The sequence below is a fragment of the Puma concolor genome, chromosome F2, assembly GCF_028749965.1.
Source record: "Puma concolor isolate L17-30 chromosome F2, mPumCon1.1.hap2, whole genome shotgun sequence".
In the NCBI taxonomy this organism is placed as follows: Eukaryota; Metazoa; Chordata; class Mammalia; order Carnivora; family Felidae; genus Puma; species Puma concolor.
The window spans coordinates 80,465,086-80,487,620 of NC_141684.1; the positions used below are offsets into that span (position 1 = coordinate 80,465,086).

A 22,535-nucleotide genomic window follows, 5' to 3' on the forward strand; every position below is an offset into this window, starting at 1 on the left:
CAGGTCACAATCTCACAGCTGTCAGTTCGAGCCCCGCGTGGGGCTCTGTTCTGACAGCTCAGAGCCTGGAGCCTGCTTCGGATTCTGTGCCTCCCTCTCTCTCTGCCCCAACCCACTTGCATTCTGTCTCTGTCTCTCTCAAAAATAAATAAACATTAGATATCAGAATTGTCTCAAAGCGATTCCTGTAATCAGTCTCTCTTACCACACTATAGTTACCCGAAAGACCATTGTGGTCTCGTATGACATATGAGATGAGCTGCTCCGGTTACAAATGGCCAGACGATGATGCCCTGTCAGACTAGTGCTCTCAGTGTAGACTCTGCTCTCAATGGACCACTGTGTAAATATCAAAGTTCTCATGTTTTCAAAAGTTGTAATTGTGGCTGTTTAAGTAATTTGGCAGATAGCATCTTTCTTCAACCTTTAGAGCCTTTGGAGGTCAGACATGCAATCTTGGTAAATATTGATGAACCAGAACAGATCATGCCCCAAGAGGTCTGTGCCCCAGGCTGTTAGCTCATATTTCTCCCAGTCCATTTCAGTTAAGTCCCCAGAATCATGCTCTAAACACACGTGAAACTTACAGATCAAACCCAAGAAGTGAAAATACAAATGTAGTAAAAAGTATTTGTTTTTATTTTCCAGTATGCTTCATTAGAAAAGGTACAGTTTTGTTAGTAGTACATTAATGAACTTAAAGAACGAAGTGACAAGTCATTTGTCACAGATATTAATTTATGTTTTACAAACATCCACCGAAACAATTAAAAATGAAATAAATATATTTACATTTCGTATTTCTGGTATTGTCATTGCATTTTTGATATGTATAAAATATATAACATTTATAACATTTTATTTATCTTCAAAAGCAACTTCAAATGTGCAAATAAGTGAATTATGACTTTGAAGTATTAAGGAATAAGAATAAATCATAAACGAAAGTTTTAGAGGTATGAATAAAGCAATTCCTTAAGAGCTCATGAGTACAGCACTATTAAGAGTAGCAAAATGTTTGTTATTAATATCAGAACGTGTACACTTACCTTAAAAATTAAGCACAAGATCGTCCTTGTGCTTTTAAAGCTTCTCCACCTGCTGATTTCTAGCAGTAATTCTAAATCATTGTTAGGATTATTACTTTTCCACAATAATAAATCAAGCTCTCTCAAACCCAGCATTCCATGTAAACAAAGTTTATGAATAAGCTTTGTCATTGTAAATGAGGGAAACGTCGATCTATAAACCAATGCACCCAAAGGAAAATTTCTCTGCTTTTATGGTTCATATGAACTTGACATTTATTTTCAAGTAATTACTTTTCTTCTTGCCTAATGACAGTTTTGTGAGCACAGACTTTAAGACTCTAAGCTGGTACCTGCCTGAAAAATGGGCAAGAATGATTAGCTGCTTATTCTCCCTTTAAAATAGTGTTAGATGGTAAATGTTGGGGTACACGTTACACATTCTATCTTAAAGTATATTTGAAATAAATATTTGCTGCGGTATAACAAATTAAAATGCCCCCGCTTTAATATACTTCAGCTTAAATGAATTGTTATTCTTTATCAGGCAAAATACATTATTATAGTAGTTAGCAAATATTTCAAATGATATTTGAACTCCCTTCTCTGGCCTAAGTACCTATAATATAATATTCTCTTTGAGCTTGCACTATGTACAGTATAATGAACCCTTTAATGTGTATATATATGTATGTATACATATATACATACATACATACATACATACACATACATGCGTACACATACATGTATAATGTGTATACACGCACACACACACACACACACACACACACACACACACATATCCCAAGGCACTGGAGGGGTTAACACATAATGAAGCATTCTGCTATTAAAATGTGCTCTAGTACAAACGAGGATTTGATGAGTAAATCTCATGCACCTAAACCTACATTACATGAGAAATAGAGATTTATCTGAGTATTTTGTTCATTTTTTAGTCTTTCTCATTCAAATAGTTCCAGTTATAACAAACCACAGTGGCTAATCATTCCACTGTAAAGGAAAGTGTTAAATACTATTTGGTAACTGATGAACATCAGAGTAATATTTTTCTAATAGGTAGGTGCCCCACTAATGTTATGCAGCAATTTAGGCCTGTTAGGTTTGTTTTTTTCTTTTTTAATCAGTGGTATCAAAAATAAACACAATATCGTATTATCATAAATTTTAATTCAAGCTACAATTTACAGTGTAAATTTAAAGTGTATTAAATATATATATTTGAAATATATTCATCTAATATAATTTGTGGGTAGCATTTTATTATATACATATACACATATGTGTGCGTGTGTGTGTGTGTGTGTGTGTGTGTTATACAAGGAGATATATACCCCTACATATCTCGTTGTGCACCGTTTCCTTCAAACACCTAAGCACAGGCTAGAAGATTTTTTATTATACAACAAAAAGGATATTTCATTCAATTGTCTTTTGTATATTTAAATCGGAGCTTTTACAAACCTGACATTGCTTTTAAAAATGATTACATTGCACTTATGTAAGGGTTTAAATCGACTTCCTTTTTTTTTTTTTTCCTGGTGGCTGAGCCCACTTCCTACTCTCCACAGACCGGATGATCTCCCTGTGGACACATCCACGCTGCCCCAATGTGGGGCGCTCTGAGATACGCGTCCAACTCACAGCAGAGATTCTGCAAGGAACCAGCTCGTACTGCTACCCCCCCTAAGGGGCAGGCGTCTCTCTGCTCTTCCTCCCCAGGCTCCGGGGCCTTCCTGAAGCCTGCTTTTGGCGGGCTCCTGGCTTTAGAATGACTGTCCTGTTCGGTCAATAGATAGTGAGCAGTAATTTCACAGTGTTCTCCCCATTTTGAGTATATATTCATTTCATGGTCAAAAGAAACCATGTAAAAACCACGTGGTGTCCTATTTGCCACAGTTCTTTCAATAAGGCGTCCTAGATGCAACTTAACTCTTGCCAGTTACAATTATGAGCCCTGGCTTTTTTCTTTTCAATCTCAATGTGCTTAAGAATTAACCAGACACAAAGTGAATTAATAATTTAGGATGATTATGGAAATAGTTTGATAAATTTGTCAGTATAATGATCATGTGTCCTTTTTGCAAACAATTTTGATCCTTTCTTTCGTAAATTTTTTGTCCTATTTAAGAAAAGAAAATCAGAGGTGCCTGGGTGGCTCCGTCAGTTGGGCAACCGACTTCGGCTCAGGTCACGATCTTGTGGTTCACAGGTTCAAGCCCCGCGTCGGGCTCCGGGCTGACAGCTCAGAGCCTGGAGCCTGCTTCGGATTCTGTGTCTTCCTCTCCCTCTGCCCTCCCCCCACCCATGCTCTGTCTCTCTGTGCCTCTCAAAAATAAACATTAAAAAAATATTGAAAAAGAAAAAAAAAAGACAATCAAACCAACTTATTGGGTATTTCATCATCTTCACAAGGAAATATCCAGTGTTTGATTTAGTTGGGGACATGCATGTTAACATACAAGTAATCTTTCTTTTTTTAATAGACGGTTGTTTAAAAGCAGATCTCAGTACAGCTGTAGTAAAGGAGAAGGTTCTCGACATTAAACAAATGGTCATGTAACACCTGGGATCTGTCATGTGCACATACCTCTGATGTTTTCAGATTTCCATCCCCTTTACATTTACTAACACAAGATACCTAAAATAACCCACTTAGTTTGGCCTTATATAATCATTTTTATGACATGGTAAGTTAGAAATTTAACATTTTATTTTCATATCTCACCTTATTTTCTCAAAAAATAGTACTAAAATGGGAAAATGTCATTTCCCTAACATAAGTAAAACTTGGAGACTATACCCTATGATCATTTTAGTCCGTAAATAACTAGAATTAGGATTACAAAGAATTGTTTCACATGCCACATATGTCGCTATGGCTTTCTCTACAAAAGTTTTTGGGGTCACTGAAAATTTATGAAACTTTAATGCGATACCAAATCCCATTATGTAAGTGAAAATCTCCTTAAACGAAGGAAAGGGCAAGAGGTTCACGAATGTTTTCTTCATTTGTCATTAAATGAACATCTTTTGGCATATTTGGTTGACACTAGCAGCAATAAAACGTTGGTTTCAGTGATTTAAGGAAAAATAATACATTTTACATTGTGACTCTCATGGAATCAATGAATTTATTCTTTTGAAATTCTTAAGAATATGTGACAACAAGATAAACAAAATTGCAGTGCCAGTGTCGTGTTGCGGAATGAGAATACACAGAAAACTCTACACCAGCAAATTAAAGTGCTTTCTTCCTTGATGAAATTTTGCATGCTTTTTTTCCTTTGCTGCCATATGGTCTGCCTCCTTTATATTACTTGTAATTCAATGATAGGGCATTAGTTCATGATCTGGCCCGACAGGTATCTGTCATACAAAATAATCTAAAATACAGAAATAACCATTTAAGTGGTATTTTTATTTATAGGTAGCTTACAATTTTTTTATATTATGTACATACTTTGAATCATTCGTTTTTTTGTCTTCACTTTTGATGAAATACTGGTACAAATAAACTGAGTGAGAACGAGCTGTTAGGTTCTTTTAAGATTATTCACAATTGCCTTCCAAAACAGAAATGCTTTTGAGATCCCTTAGGACCTTCTTGTTTTCTGCGGAAATTTCAAATCGAATTCACTGTCGACCTGGTGACACCATTGTTTCTCCAGCGTCTAAAATGATGAGGATGTTTATTCGGTTTGTACAGTCATGGTACATGGCAAAAGGAAGCCCCGTGTGTCAGGTTGTGTACTTGGCTTTGCTTGTTGTAGCAGAGCTGGGAGCAGCGGAAGCTGCAGCCTGATTGCCTAGAAAGAGAGGGTCCAAACAAGCTACTTTGGCCGCAAAGAACGAGTGAATGCAGTGGAGAACAGCGAACAGATTTGAAAATTCCAGCTCCTGCAAAGGAACGAGAAAAGCTTCAGATCAAAAACAAATCAGTGTCTTGAAAACACTTGATAATAACTAGACAACTAGATAATAGTCATTTTTTTGAAGCTTGATAAAACCAATTGGAACCAGTTAATTATATCTGATGCATATAAACTGTAGGCCTTTTTATTCAATATGTAAACTTCATGTGTATTGAAGATTTACTTCAAAACATGGCAGTCCGAGGCTAGAAATACTAAGCATTCTTATTATCTATGAAAGTCACTTCGGTATTGGTAAATGCTGCATAGAGGTATATTTGGCCAGAATAAAATCTTATTCTCGATAAAGTACAAGAGAAACATGGGAGTGGCTTAAAAAGTATTTTTCACCTCTTTATACACATTTCCAATGATACATTTGGATTAAAATATTTAAAAAAATATTCTTCATTATTCTCTAGAATAAGTTACAATTTGTCATAAGACACTGAATACGAAATGCTGAAAGCAAGGGTATATCAGTATTTACGGCACCAGGAGCCAAATGGTGCCGTTCCAAAATAAAATACATGCATTAATTTTAAATGTAACTAATTTTAACTGTTGTATTTGATTATTTAAATTTGTTGTATCTGACTGTTTAAAAAAAAAAAAAACAAAACTCAACCAAGGCCCAATAATAGTTTGAAGTTTTTAAAAGTATTTCCCATTGAGATCTTTAAGGAAATTTGTATCCCACGTTGCAAAAAAAAAAAAAAAAAAAAAAAAAAAAGAAAGAAAGAAACAAGGCGTTTTGTTTTTTTTCCTTTTTGTTTTTCAAACACGAATGGTGTTAGACTGGCTGTAAAATCAGGAGGTGATACTCAGGATAGATTTTAAAAGCTGACGTCGCAAATATTTTTTATGGAAAACCATCAATCGTCCCATAGAAATGTCTTAATTTCAAGAGGATAGAGAGGAGACACATACGTGTGCTGAATGGAATCTGTATGACAAAATGATCACAAAGAGGATTCGCTAGAGGGTAATACACCACACGAAACTTCTGACAAAGTTGTTGCTTTATCGTTACACATTTGTAATAAAGGATGCAGAATTACAACGGATATGCACATTAATCGTGTTTGCAATTCGTAATATACGATGAGAAACAACACAACGTGTCTATTCAGTTGGGACAGAGTGTAATATCTGCCATCCACCAGGAAACTATTGAAATAAAATAATTCATCTTAGGAATATTTTCTCAGGTCATGCAGCAGAAACACACTAAGAGCGCAACACAAATTCACTCATAGTTCTGTACGATACAGATAAAACAGCTACGCTGCCTCAGTACTTCCCTTCAAAGCTTTGGTATTGTATTTCACAGCTTCCTATGGCAAATGTTAGCTGATTCTGGAAAACAGCAAAGATCTGATTTAGTTATTCTCATTTCCTTAAAGGCTTTAACCGAAAAATGCTTTCAGTCACCCCATCATAAATTATTTCAGAAGCTTTCTTCTTAACAACCCACTTCATTGGCAACATGACGTGTATTTGCCCACGAGCAGCTTTCCGCTTGCCTTAACTCTGCGTCAAAGTCGCCTGTTCATCCCTTCGCTCTTTGTGCCGCCAGTTTATGTCACCCGGAGACTTTGAATATGTTTGATATCAACCCAGATTAAGTCCACCAGACATGAAAGGTGTGGTACAGTTTTGGAAAATCTGCATGTGCCCATGTACTGTTACAAAAACAAAACCAGAAAAAAAACATGCAATTCACCCTTGGTAAAGGTGAAAACATCCGAATATTGCAAGTGGGCAAAAATATAACAATGTTTTCTCAAAAATAATTCTACCACATCTTTAGTGACTTGGAGATAATGTCTTGATTGTCAAAAATAAATATCTAATCATACAGGAATTTTTAGAAAGATTACTCATTCCAATTATTCATACCTTGTAAATTATATGCCAATTATTTGATGTAGATTGGCACTTTGAAGTTTTTACACCTTTTTTTCAGGAGCGTGAGTGGTAGGCGGGAAGTGATAGGTAAGAAGAGAAAGCAGGAGGCAGACATGCGCTCAATTTTGATTCTAGATTCCAATGTCAACTCATCTTTCTCCTGTTTCCATGGTCACTTTTGGCAACTATATCTGTTCTTGGGGCTTTAACTCTCATGTATACATACATATATATACAGATATATATATATTATATTGTATATATACATATATATACAGATATATATATTATATTGTATATATACATATATACAGATATATATATTATATTGTATATATACATATATATATACAGATATATATGTATGTATATATACAGATATATATGTATATGTATATACAGATATATATGTATGTGTATATATATACTTATATAATATATAAATATATATATATTTACTCATTTCTAATATGACTCCTAGACCTACACATCTGTCCATCTACCTGCTGAGCAACCACAATGACATCCATCAAATTATTTATTATTTCTACATCAAATTTATTATGATTATTTACGATAAAGCTCTTCTGAACGCCATAAATCTCACTAAACATAAATTGTCTTCAAATTTTAATCGTTCATTCATTCATTCATTCATTCAGTGAATATTTATTGAGTGCTTTATAGGCATTTAGTCTTTTTCTTGGTGGAAAGATAAAAAATAGTGAGCAAAACAGACAAACCAAGTCCTGAAGGGACTTAATTCTAGTGGCAAGACACAAGATACAAGACTATAAATCAATTAAATATAATATTACTGAAATAATTGTAAGTAAAGTCAAGACAATAAAACAGAGGGACGCCTGGGTAGCTCAGTCAGTTAAGCATCAGACTCTGTCCGGCTCAGGTCATGATCTCGCGGGTTGTGGGTTCAAGCTCTGTATCCGGTGAGCTCGAGCCCCGCCATGGGTGAGTCCCGCTTCTCTCTCTCTCTCTCTTCCTCTCTTTCCCTCCCTATATGGCCCTCTTGGGATTCTGTCTCTCTCCCTCTCTCTCTGTCCCTCACTCACTTGTGCCCTCTCTCTCCCTCAAAAAATAACTAAGAAGGAAAGAGAAACTTTTAAAAAAAGAAAAGAAAGCAGAGAAGACAGCAAGAGTGTGTGAGGGAGGGGCTGCAAGATAAGAGAATCTCCATTGCCATGTGTGCAAAATCAGAACTAAAGGAATGTCTAAAAAAAAAAAATCTAGGAAATGAAGTCAGAGAAATAACACAGGTCAGAATTTGCAGTCCATATGAACTCTTCATGAGTTTTACTCCGAGTGACATGGAAAAAAAACCATGGGAAATTTCTGAGCAGAGAAGTGACAAGAATTGACATAAGTCTTAAAATTATAATTCTGACTACACTGTTGAGAATAAGCTCTTGGGAAGAAGATTGAAAAAAAGGAAAGAAGTTATAAAGTTTTCAATAAGGAAAGGAGCAGGATTTGAAAGTAAACTTGAGTCAAGGTTGATTCCAAAATATTTGATTGAGCAACTGAAAGGAGAGAGTTGTTATTTAGTAAAATGGAGAAATTATGAAAAAAAGCAGGGTTTGCATGAAAGATCAAGTTTGGTTTCGGACATGTTATATTTGAGAGCATATAGGATTAAAAGGGTAAGTATGTAACATATATATAACATATATACAACATATATAACATATATAACATATATATTATATATAATATGGATATTATATATAACATATATATGTATAACATATGACACATATATAACATATATATAACATATATAATATATATAACATAAATATAATATATATAATATATGTTATATATATGTATATATTAGTGTAGAAAAATCAAGGTAGGTTATAAAAATTAGGATGTGTCAGAACAAAGATGAGATAAAGGATAAAGCAGTGATCTGAGTGAGAAGGGCAAGGCTTGGAGGGTATGTAGAGAGAAGGATTAGGGACTAATCTGGGGAATCCTGCAGTATAAAATATAGGAAAGTAGGGAAGAAACAGAAAAGAAAATAAAAAACAGTCATTGTCGGGAAGAGAGAGAGACAAGACACAAAGTCTGGAAAATGAGAATTGGAAATTGACTATTGGATTTAGCAACATGAAGATCATTTTGATCCTTGACAAAGAAGTTTATATGGAGAGGGGCGCCTGGGTGGCGCAGTCGGTTAAGCGTCCGACTTCAGCCAGGTCACGATCTCGCGGTCCGGGAGTTCGAGCCCCGCGTCGGGCTCTGGGCTGATGGCTCAGAGCCTGGAGCCTGTTTCGGATTCTGTGTCTCCCTCTCTCTCTCTGCCCCTCCCCTGTTCATGCTCTGTCTCTCTCTGTCCCAAAAATAAATAAACGTTGAAAAAAAAATTTTTTTTTAAATAAAAAAAAAAGAAGTTTATATGGAGAAATGGATGCTAAAGACTCATAGCAATCAGTTCATAAGTGATTGAGTGCAAAAAAATAATAAAGTAAGTATAGATAATAATCTTTTAGAGAAGTCCATTTTTCTTTCTTAAATGAGCAGAGAAATGAATCGATAGGCAAAATCAATTATGTTTTTCTAACATTTAATAAATTAGGAAGCACCTATATAAAGCAAATATTAAAAGATCTACAGGGTGAAATAGTAATAGAATAAAGTTGGGGGATTAATACCTCACTTACATCAATATATAGATCATCCAGACAGAAAATCAAAAGGAAACATCATCCTTAAACACCATATTGGACCGTATGGTCTTAAATATCTACAGATATATATATTTGCAGATAACAGGATATTATAAAAGAAAATCCCAAAGACACTACTAAAAAACATTAGCACTAATATGCAAATTCAGTAAAATAGCAAGGTATAAAATCAATATACAGGAATCTATTACATTCCTATACACTAATAATAAACTATCAGAAAGAGAAATTAAGAAAATAAACTCACTTATAATTGCATCAAAATAATAAATACCAAGGAATAAATGTAACCAGTGAAGTAAGTAAGCTGTACATTAGACACCAAAAGACAGTGATAGAAAGAAATTGAAGACACAAATAAATGTCAAGATATTCTGTGGTTATGGATTAGAAGAATACTGTTAAAATGTCCATGCTACCCAAAGCAATCTATAGATTCAATGTAATCCTTATCAAAATTCTGCTAGTATTTTTCACAGAAATACAACAGACAATCCCCAAATCTGTATAGAACCACAGAAGACTCTGAATAGCCTAGCAACCTTGAGAACGAGCAAAGCTGACAGCATCACACTCTGATTTCAAACTATATTACGAAGCTATAGAATCAAGATGATACGGCATTGTCATAAAGACAGATACATCACATCAGTGGAATAGAATCGAGATTCCAAAACTAAACTCATGCATATTGTCTAACTCATTTAAAACAAAAGAGCCAAGAATATACAATGAGGAAAGGACAATTTCTTCAATAAATGGTGTTGGGAAAACTGGACAGTCACATATAAAAGAATAAAACTGGCCCACTATCTCACACTATACACAAAAATTGACTCAAAATAGATTAAAGACTTTAATGTAATAACTGAAACCATAAAATTTTCAAAGAAAACATAGATGGTAAGCCCCCTGGCATTGGTCTTGGCAATGATTTTTTTCTTTTGGAATCCAACACCAAAAACAAAGCAACAAAGCAAAAATAAATAAGTGGGACTACATCAAAATAAAAAGCTTCTATACAGCAAAAGAAGAAGGCAAACTATTGAATATGAAGTCATAGTTGTAAAAATCTGACTCGATAAATATCCCCCAAATATAAATAATTCATACAACCCAAGAGCAAAATGATGATCTGATTTGTAATTTTTTAAATGTTTATTTATTTTTGACAGTGAAAAAGAGAGAGAGAGGACACACACATGAGTGGGGGAGGGTTAGAAAGAGAGAGAGACACAGAATCTGAAGCAGGCTCCAGGCTCTGAGCTGTCAGCACAGAGCCCGACGTGGGGCCCAGATGTACGAACTGTGAGATCATGACCTGAGCTGAAGTCAGGCCACCTAAGCGCCCTGATAATCTGATTCTTAAAATGGACAAATCTGAGTAGATATTTCCCAAAGAAGACATCCAGATGGCCAACAGGTACTTGGAAAGGTGCTCAGCACTCATTCTCAGGGAAATGAAAATCAAAGCCACAGTGAGATATCACCTCACACCTGTTAAATAGCTATTACCAGAAAGACAAGAAATAACAAGAGTTGGTGAGGAAGTGGAGAAAAGGGAACACTTGTACCCTGTTGGTGGGAATGTAAATTGGTGCAGACACTATGGAGAACACTATGAAGTGTCCTCATAAAGTAAAAACGAACTTCCAGGGGTGCCTGGGTGACTCAGTCAGTTAAGCATCCGACTTCAACTCAGGTCGTGATCTCACAGTTTGTGGGTTCAAGCCCCAGTAAGGTTCTGTGCTGACAGCTCGGAGCCTGGAGCCTCCTTCTGATTCTGTGTCTCCCTCTCTCTCTGCCCCTCCCCCACTCATGTTCTGTCTCTGTCTCTCTCAAAAATAAATAAACATTAAAAAAAATAGAACTTCCATATGATTCAGCATTTCCACTTTGGGTATATAAGCAAAGAAAGCAAAACCACTAATTCAAAAAGATACATGCACCTCCGTATTCATTGCCGCATAATTTACAAAGCCAAAATATGGAAACAACCTAAATATCCATTAATGGAAAATAAAGAAATGTGAGACACACACACACACACACACACACACACACACACACAAGAATATTATCCAGTCATGAAAAAGAATGAATTCCTGCCATTGGTGACAACATCAATGGATCTTGAAGGCACTATGCTAACTGAAATAAGTCCAACAAAGAAAGAGATGATTTGACATATATGTGGAATAATAATAATAAATAAACTTATAGATATAGTGACCAGATTGGTGGTTGTCAGAGGTAGGGATTTGGTGGTGGGTGAAATGGGGGAAAAGCATCAAACGTTACAAGCTTCCAGGTATACAAAAAATAAGTCGTGGGATTGTATACACAGTATGCGACTATAGAGTTAATAACACGGTGCTGCATATTTGAAAGTTGCTAACGGAGTAAATCCTAGAAGTTCACATCCAAAGACAAAAAACTGTAACTATGTATGGTGATGGATGTTACCCAGACTTTGTGGTGATCATTTCACAGCGTATTCAAATATCAAATAATTCTGTTATACATCTGAAATGTTCCCTGTCAATTATACCTCAATTTTTTTAAAAAAAAAGCCATGTTACTGACTTTATAACTTCATAAAAAAGAATAACAAAGTTTTAATCCATGTTTGTCATACGTGTTTTTTAAACTATGTGAAATAAAAATTATTATTAACTCCACTTCCTGTACGCCTTCCTCTGCTTCCTCTGCAACAGTGTCTGACAAGCTCAATATGGCTGAGGTGGAGAAATTCGATCAGTCAAAATTGAAAAAGACAAGGGTTCCTGGGTGGCTCAGTCGCTTAAGCCTCCAACTCATGCTTTCACCAGTTCGCGATCTCACCTGAGATGGAGCCCTGCGTTGGGCTCTGCGCTGACAGTGCGGAGCCTGCTTGAGGACTCTCTCTCTCTGTCTCTCTCTCTCTGTCCCTCTTCCTCTTGCACTCTACCTCTCTCAAAATGAATAAGTAAACTTAAAAAAATTTAAATGGAAGAAGACAGACATGCAAGAAAAATATCTGCCACCAAAAGAAATGACCCAACAGAGGAAGCAAAGGTGAATTGTAATGAGCCTATACTGCCAATATGCACCCTACATGCCACAAGCACCGCCTCCTTATGTCACTTATTTTTTCAGTTTTTAATGTTCATTTATTATTGAAAGACAGAGAGACAGAGCATGAGCATGTCTGTAATAAATCTACAGTTATTGCAAACGTGTTTAATTTCAAAGGCTGAAAAAGTTAATTCTGATAATTTTGACTTTTTTTTTTTTTTTTAAACACTGCTTTTCCAGAGAAGCGCCATTTTAGAAGACCTCATTTTGCCATTCTGGAAGATCAACCCACTTTGGCACTTGATTGTATAAGATGCCGTAAGGTACACTGATTTGTAAAATTTATGTGGTGTGGGCTATTGACTTATTGTTTATCTTGGTCTCTTGACTTCTATTACAAGGTTTGGTGAATAAAAATAAAAACTCATTTAATTCCCAATCTATACTAATATGCTTACTTTCAAAGTCTTAAGTACTCCTAGGATCCTGATGTAATATAAAATCTTGTTTAATAATATCTTGCATCATTCCTCTAAGTGAATAAAGAAAAACACTGATATACATTAATACCACATTTATACCATTTCTCTAATACTAAGTTATTTAGTAAATGATAATATGCCAGCCAATGTCTTGATACCTGGGACCATAAATTTGAAAAAGACATGAGAGATGCCCTTAAGAAACTCAAATGGGACAATTTAAAACGTTGATCCTAATGCAAATGTAAAAGGCTATAAATAAAATATGCATATATTATGAACAATTCTACAGTACTTGTTTTCAAAATCAAATAACTAATTTTTCAATTCAAAATTCTGTTTTTCTCATTTTCAAAGATTTCATGATTACTGTAATTTTTAGCACTATCTGTTTCTTTATTATGAGAAGATAACATTGTACCTGATTGTTATACTCTAGGTTACTCCTTGGAAAATGCTTTCAAGGGTGTTATTATTTTTTTAAATTTTGATTTTCAAAATGTTTACATTTACATCATTAAAATAAAAATGTTGTTACATTTCTTCTATAGGTAAATGGTGACTTTCGGCAAAAAGGAAAAAAAAAGATCACACCATAGACATATTCCCCTTGACAGTTACTTATTTTAGAGGCAGTTAATATATTTGTTTTACCTTAAAGATGTCAATTTAAACTTATCGCTTTCCAAGTTAAAAATGTTTTGCATTCCTAACACATGAGAAAATAAAATTCAATAGCTCATAAAAGAAAATAGAAGACTTGAAAAATAAATTATGTACAAAGAAGACAATTTCTTAGAAATAAAAATGGTTCAGCATCCTCAGTGATTCCCAGTTGAGAAGCTCTTTTATAGGTAGAAGCATATGCTGCCCACATACATCCTTCATCCCATATTTCTTTTCCTAATTCAATCAACAGTTTTAAATAACCTTTCAGATAAAGCAATGGGTATGTCAATTATATACACACACACATAACTGACTTCAATGTTTTCTCCCTGATTTATTTCCTGGTGCTTTTGTTTCTTTTACAGTCTGAAGCACAACCAACGTGGATGGATGCAGGATCTGCCCTCTTAAATAGGTGTCCCTGCCCTCTCCTCATTCTTTTCTCCATAGCCTGAGTAGCTGGTGCTCTCGATAATTTGCAGTGAAAGGATCTTGGAATTTTTTAAGACCTTTGGTTCCAGATGCCAGAAAAGAGTTAGAAATTGTGCAAAGCAGCATAGGAAGGCTATCCTTCATTTCCAATGCAGAGGGACATCCTTCATACCAAATACCTACCCAGGTTGGTGATTTTTAAACGTCCTCATCTATGAGACCTCAATGCTACATATGAATTTGTCTAAATTGCCAGTCATTCTCCAGAAGACAAACCAACACATCACGGATTCTTTAATAAGGATCTTTGACAGCCACTTACTGAGCACACAAAATGTTCCATATATTGCGTTATATGTTCAGTCTTTACCATCACAACCACAGAAGAGGTCGTCCTTTAGAGCATTCTTTTAAGGCAGACACTTCTATCCACAATTTATAATGAGAAAAGGAAGATTTATGGAGATTAGTTAGAAGGTGGTATTACAGGAAGTCAATCCTTGATTTCTGACTTGAATCTTACTGAACCAGATATTTGTGAAAAGGTATCCTGCGGCAGCACAGAGTCACTGAGACTGTGGAGATTACGGGCAGGAATGGTTTTTGGGAAAATCCTCCAATGACCAAATCAATGTCAAAATGTTTCTATACTCTGCACTGTTCCTCTAAATAGAAACACAATTGCTTTTTTCCTACTCTTATTGTACTGTGCATAAAAGCACTACCTTGGCTTCCAGATCTCAAATTTAGTAATTTAGGATTAATATACTATATACACTAGCTTAGGAAATATTTTAAGTGTTTCCTTGGAGGGGAATTGCTACGAATTTCAATGAATAAAGCTTCTTTGATGTTTTTCAAAGACAACCTGTTTTGAAGTCAGAGGACTGTCTGGCCATATTATATCAAATTATAATTTTAAAACACATACACATAAATATAAAAACAAAATATTAGAAGTAGTGAAGAAAAAATATATGGCTGGAAAATTTAGTAGGAACAACTATGAGAATGCTAGTAATCCTTGATATAGTAGTGTTTACATTAACATCAGATATAAGCTACTTTTTTTTAAAGTTCCCAATAGCAATAATGATTTTTTTGGTAAATTGTCAAATAGCTACAAACAATATTGCTCATGACTTCAACTGGGAACCATTTCCCCGTTCTACTAGGAAAGTTCTGAGAAGTTAAATGAGGCTTTGGAAAACAGATGGCAAATTTATTAAGCTTTCTGAGTAATGAAGTGAGAATTTATGAGTTTCTCCTTTCAGACAAAAATGCATAATGGGCTTTTGTATTATGACATTGAGCTCATACAGCCATAAAGAACAATAACAAAAAAAAAAAAACACAAAAAAACAAAGTTCCCCCAACTGCCAGGTAAATCCACATGACTTTTTTTCAGTACTTATGAGAACTTTTCACAACCAAAAAGTTAATTAGAACTTTTATCTTGTAATACATATGGCCACTCAAGCAGTCATGTCTCCCAAACAAACCATATTACTTGTTAAATAAGCTTTGGTTATATGCATTCACCTTGTAACTGGAAATGTACATATGTATTATTAAATTGAAGCATGTTTTATCAATAATTATCTCTTTATTATTACATATTACAAGATATGAGTCTACTGTCTAAACTATTTTATCACTCCTTAAATCATTTTCTTTTTTTTTTTTTTTTTTTTATTTAAATTTTTTTTTTCAACGTTTATTTATTTATTTTGGGACAGAGAGAGACAGAGCATGAACGGGGGAGGGGCAGAGAGAGAGGGAGACACAGAATCAGAAACAGGCTCCAGGCTCCGAGCCATCAGCCCAGAGCCTGATGCGGGGCTCGAACTCACGGACCGCGAGATCGTGACCTGGCTGAAGTCGGACGCTTAACCGACTGCGCCACCCAGGCGCCCCACCTTAAATCATTTTCAAAATAAAAGAAACACTGTACAGCTTCCATATTTAATCATCTTTTCTAACCCATATTTTAAGTTCTGGGTCCCCTATTTTTTTAATTTCTTTGTACTAGTTTACTGTGATATCTTTGACATATACAATTGTATGCACTTAAGGTGGATGATTTGATGCTTTGATATTTGCATACATTGTGAAAAGAGCACCCAAATCAAGCTAATTAACATATGATCACATCTACATACTTACCATTGTGTTTGCAGGGGTGGAGAGAGATTTTATTTTAAGTACACAATATAGTGTTGTTAACTATCGTCAGTCACATTATATATTAGGTTCTATTCATTTTGCATGACTGAAATTTTGCACCCTTAACCAACATCATCTCATTTCCCCCTCCCCGAAGCCTCGGCAATCACTCTTCTACTTTCTGCTTCAAGGTTTGACTGTTTTAGATACAATGTGTGAGTTAGATTGTGCGGTATTTTTTTCTGTGTCTTGCCTATTATTTTAGTTAACATAATGTCTTCCAGTTCCATCCATGTCACAAATGGCACAAAATCCTTTTTTATGAGGTTGAACAGTATTTCATTGTGTGTGTGTGTATAATATATTCTTTATCTGTCAAAGGACAGTAAGTTTTGTTCCATCGCTTGCCTATTATGAATAATGCGGCAATGAGCATGGCAGTGTAGATATGTTTTCAAGATAGTGATTTCATTTCATTTGGAAATATACCTGGAATCGGGATTGCTGGATAATACAGTAATCCTATTTAATATTTGGAGAAATGTCCATACTGTTTTCCATAGTGGCTGCGCCAATTTACATCCCTATCATCAGTACACAAGGCTTCGCTTTTCTTCACATTCTTGCCAACACTGTTATTGTTTATCTTTTTGGTAAGAGCCATCTTCATAAGTGTGAAGTGATATCTCATTATGATTTTGATTTACATTTCCCTGGTGATTACTGATGTTGAGCATGTTTTCATATAGGCATTAGTCATACAAATTTTTTCTTTTGAGAAGGGTCTATTAGGACATTTGCCCATTTTTTAATTGAGTTATTTGTATTTTTGGTATTGATTTGTTTGAATTCTTTATATATTTTAGACATTACTCTACTATTGGCTATACAGTCTGCAAACAATTTTCCTTTTCTGTAGATTGCCTTTTCATTTTCTTGATTATTTCCTTCCCTGTGCAGAAGCTTTCTAGCTTGATGTGGTCCCACTTGTCTATTTTGTCTTGTGTTGCCCATGTTTTTGGCATCATATCCAAAAAAATTATTGCCAAGACTGATGTAAAGAAGTTCTTTCCTTATGTTTTCTTCTAGGAAACATGGTTGCATGGTTTCAGGTCATACATTTAAGCCTTTGTGTTAATTTTTATGTATGCTATGAGATATTGATCCAGTTTTATTCTTTTGCATGTGCTCGTCTAGTTTTCCCAGCATCACTTGTTGAAGAACCATTCACTGTGTGTTCTTGGAATCTTTGTCAATGAGCAGTTGATTATAAATGTGTGGGTTCATTTCTGGAATCTGTATTCTAATCATTGGTCTATATGTTTATATTTATGGCAGTACTGTACTGTTTTGGTTACTATAGCTTTGTAATATAATTTGAAGTTAGGAAGTGTGATCCTACAGCTTTCTCATTCTCACTTAAGGTTGCTTTAGCTACTTGGGGTCTTGTGATTCCGTATGAATTTATGTTTTTCTATTTCTGAAAAAAACATGATTGTGATTTTGGTAGATATTCCATTGAATCTACAGATCATTTTGGGTAATATGAATATTTTAACAATGTTAATTATTCCATTTCATAAACATGGGGGGTCTTTCCATTTATCTGTGTCTTTTAGAATTTCCTTCATCAGTGTTTTATAAAGTTCAGTGTATAAATCCTGCATTTCTTTGTTTAATTCTTAAGTAATATACACTTTTTTGTTGTGATTGTGAATAAGATTGTCAAATTTATCTTCAGATAGTTTTCTGCTAGTGTACGATTATGCCACTGATTTTTATGTCAATTTTGTATCCTGTGAATTTACTGAATTTCTTTTAGTTTTAATCATAATTTTGTGGAATCTTCAGGGTTTTCTATGCATATTATCATATCATCTGCAAACAGAAATAATTTTACCTCTTTGCTTCTAATTTATAAGTCTTTTATTTACTTTTCTTACCTAATTTCTGGTTAGCACTTTTGGTACTTTGTTGAATAGCGCTGGCATAAGTGGGCACACTTGCCTCATTCCAGATTGTAGAAGAAATGTTTTCAGTGTTTCCCTATGCGTTATGATGTTAGTTGTGGGTTTTCCAAATATAACCTTATTGTGTTTATATTTGTGGGTTTTTTGTACTTTTTTTATTGCAAATTTTTATAATGAAAAGATGCTGAAGTTTGTCAAATGCTTTCTGTATCTATTGAGATGATCGTGGGAATTTTCTCTTTTATTCTGCTAATATCACACTGCCCTTTGTATGTTGAACCATCCTTTTATCCCAGGCATAAATTCCCCTTATGATACTCTCAATGTGCTGTTGATTTTGACTTCCTAGTATTTCACTGAGGATTTTTGCATCCATGTTCTTTAGCGATACTGGCCTGTCGTTTACTTTCATTTAATCCTGTCTTTGTCTGGCATTGGAATCAGGGTAATTCTACCTTCATAAAATCATTTTGGGAGTGTTTCCTCTTGTATTTTTTAAAAGAGTTTAAAAAGGGTCAGTATTAATTCTTCTTTGAATGATTGTTAGTATCACCTATGTATCCTTTTGATCCTGGGTTTTTCTTTATTGGAAGGTTTTTGATCAGTGATTCAGTCTCCTTGTTTGTTATTGCACATATCCACAATTAAACTTTCACTGTCTAATTTTTGTTATATTTCTGTCACTATTTAGTTGGGGTTATTAAAGGTGAAAAACTAAGAATCAGACTCATTAGGACAATTATATTTTTTAGAAGTGGCATTAATAGTACTTTAAAAATACAGTTCTACTTTTGGAATGATGGAGTAGGTATGTTTCCTTATTTCTCCCCCTGAGTGTAATAAAAAGCTCTGGAAATAGTATGTAAAAACAAACAACAGGACACTGTGAAAGGAGAGGAGAAGGCAGACAAGCTAGGGATCCAGAGACCTCTGGACTTGAGGAATAAGACCCTGGTGAGTTCTCATGGTGAGTTTTTCTTTTTGCATCATATATTCCAAACAAGGCTGGGAACCCAGAAACATCACTGATTATAGAAAAACAAACAAATTAAAAAAAACACGAAATGAAAAAAACCCAACAGATATCGACTTTCTCTAGCCATGTCACCTGAAAAGGGGCAGTCTAGTCAGGCAGAAAATGTGCATCCATTAATTGTTCTACTCTGGACAAATGCTACGGAAAAACTGAGACCTTACTCTTGTTTCCATTAGCTAAGGTCTAGGCTCCTACTCTTGTGAAGCCATAATGAGGTTATATCCTGGGCCATAAAGAAAATGTCAACTAATTAGAAAAAAAATTGAAATCATACAGAGTATGTTCTCTGACAAACTGTATCAGACTAGAAATAAATTCTAGGAAGATAACAGGAAAATCTCCAAACACTTAGAAATTAAGTATCACACTTCTAAATAAAATCTGTTGATCAAAAAAAGAAACCTTGAAGAAAATTAAAAACACATTGATTTGCTTTAAAATAGAAATGCAATGTATCAAAGTTTGTGGAATGCAGTAAATGCAGTGCTAGGAAAGAAACGATAGCATCAAATGTTTGTATTAGAAATAAGGAAGTTTCAATTCAACAATCTAAAAATACTACCTTGTGAAATTAGAAAAAGAAAGGCAACATAAAATCAAAGAAACCAGAAAGAAGCAAATTAATAAAATTAAGAGCAGAAATCATAGAGTTGATTACAGAACTCTAAGAGAAGATTAATGAAAAAATAATTCTGGTACTTTGAAATGTTTCTGGAAAGACTAACAGAAAAATAGAAAAAAGGTATGAATTACTCACAGGAATGGAACTGGGGTATCATTATAAAATCTACAGACTTCAAAGCAACAATAATGAAATGAAGAATATGGAAATACTATAAGAAAGTCTACACACATAAATTTGACAACTTAGAATTGACCAAGTCCTTGAAAAGTAAAAATTACAGGGTGTGCCTGGGTGGCTCAGTCGGTTGAGCATCTGACTTCAGCTCAGGTTATGATCTCATGGTGCGTGGGTTCAAGCCCTGTGTCAGCCTCTGTGCTGACAGCTCAGAGCCTGGAGCCTGCTTCTGATTCTGTGTCCCCCTCTCTCTCTGCCCCACCCCTGCTTGTGCTCTGTCTCTGTTTTTCAAAAATGAATAAACATTTAAAAAAATTAAAAAAAAAAAGTAAAAATTACCACAACTCATTTAAGACGAATACATCATTTGAATAGCTATCTATTAAGTAAACTGAACTAATAATTTTAAAAGTCTCAAAAAGGAAATTTCCTGGCCCAAATGTTTTCATTAGAGAACTCTACCAAACCTTTAAAGAATCAATAATTCTACACAGTATCTTCCAGAAAATAGAAGAGAAGGAAACATTTCCAACCATTTTATAAGACGGTTTTATCCTGATACAAAAACCAGGCAAAGATAGTATCAAAAACAAAGAGGCAAACAAACAAAATACCAAAAATCCCTAAGGACCAATATTCCTCATGAATATAAACAGAAAAATATTTAACACAATTTTGACAAATGTAATTCATCAATATATATACATTACGCATCATTATCAGGTAAGATTTATTTTAGGAATGTAAGACAGGTTCAACATTTGGAAATCTATTACATATCCCACCATATTAATAAGCTACAAAATTTACGTAGCCATACTAACTGGTAAACATTCACAATGAAAACTTTCAGAAAAATAAAAATAGAGGGAAACTAACACAACCTGAGGGGAAAAAAAAACTTCTATTAAAGATTTAAAACAACATCATGCTGAACGGTGAAAGACTAAACGCTTTCCTCTAAAATAAGGAACAAGTGGAGAATGTCCACAGTCACCAATGATGTTACTATGGTATTTGTAGACACAATAAGCAAGAAAATGAAAGCAATGTGCTACAGGTCAGAAAAAAAGAAATATATCTTTCTTTAATTTGCATGTCTTGATCTAGGTAGACAAATCCAAGGAATCTTCAAAACAAAAACAAAAAACACCGAGAACCAACAGGTATATTTCTACAGGTTTCAGGATACAATGTAAATATAAAAAAATTAATTATATTTCTATATTATAGCATTAATATTTGGAAAACAAAATTTTAAAAAATGCCTATTACATTCCTTCAAAAAATGATTTTCCAAATGTAAATGCACCAATGGGGATTATAGGATGAAAAGTACACAATTCAGAAGAATTAAATAAAAAGACCTAAGGAAACAGAAAAATATCCAGCTGTCATTGCTCTATCAACATAGTAAAGATATCAATTCTTAACTTGATGTATGTTTTATGCTATCCTTGTCAAAGTCCTAGTGAAATTATTCATAGATACAGACAAGGTAATTATAAAATGTCTATTGAAAGATAAAGGGACTACAATAGCTAAAGCAATTCCAGAAAGTAAGAATAAAATAGAAGGAATCATTTGGTTTTTTTCATTTAAAGTATGGTTAATGTATGCAGAATTATATAATATTGACAGGGATAGATAAACGAAGAAACAATGCCACACAAGTATGCCCAACACATTTTTTTACAAAGCTATAAAAGCAATTAAATAGAGAAAAATAGTCTTTACAACAAATGTTGCTGAAGTAATTGGGCATCAATAGACAAACCAGTGAAGGTCAATTTAAACCTAACAGCTTACAGGAAGAAAGTGAACTCAGATGTGTTATGGTTAAATGTAAATGGCAGGCCCAGGGAATTTTTTGAAGATAGCACAGGAGAAAAATCTGGCACCTGGACCTGTTGAAAAATTCTTGACATGACACCAAAGACATACTCTATAAAACAATTAATAAATGGGGTTTATGAAAATTTTAAATCTTTCTCTGCAAGATACCCTATTAAGTTGAAAGACAACCTACATATTGGAAGAAACTATTTGCCAACAGCGTATCTAACAAAGCCTCACAGATAGAATAAAGAACTCATAAAGCTCAATAGTAAAACAAACTAAAAAATACAGTTAGGAAGTGGTCAACAAACAGAGACATTTCAAAGAGGGAATGTACAGGTACAAAATGGGCACATGAAAAGTAGTTTACCATGACTTGCCATTAGGCTATTCTAATGTATATTAAGACTATGAAGAAAACCACTAAAATAAAAAGTAATAACAATTCCAAATGCTGGTGAGGATGTAGAGAAACTGGATTCCTCACACATTACTGTTGG

General features: G+C 34.3%; 1 protein-coding gene across 2 annotated transcripts in view; it reads right to left on the reverse strand.

The window, feature by feature from the left end:
• Positions 1-616: 616 nt before the first annotated feature.
• Positions 617-22,535, reverse strand: part of SNTG1 (syntrophin gamma 1) — a 902,129-nt gene continuing 880,210 nt past the window's right edge. For both annotated transcript variants that reach the window (XM_086695809.1, XM_025922739.2), the window contains one exon: positions 617-4,949. In XM_086695809.1, coding sequence (XP_086551935.1) covers positions 4,791-4,949 — 159 coding nt within the window. In that variant the 3' untranslated portion in view covers positions 617-4,790. The remainder of the gene's footprint in view (positions 4,950-22,535) is intronic.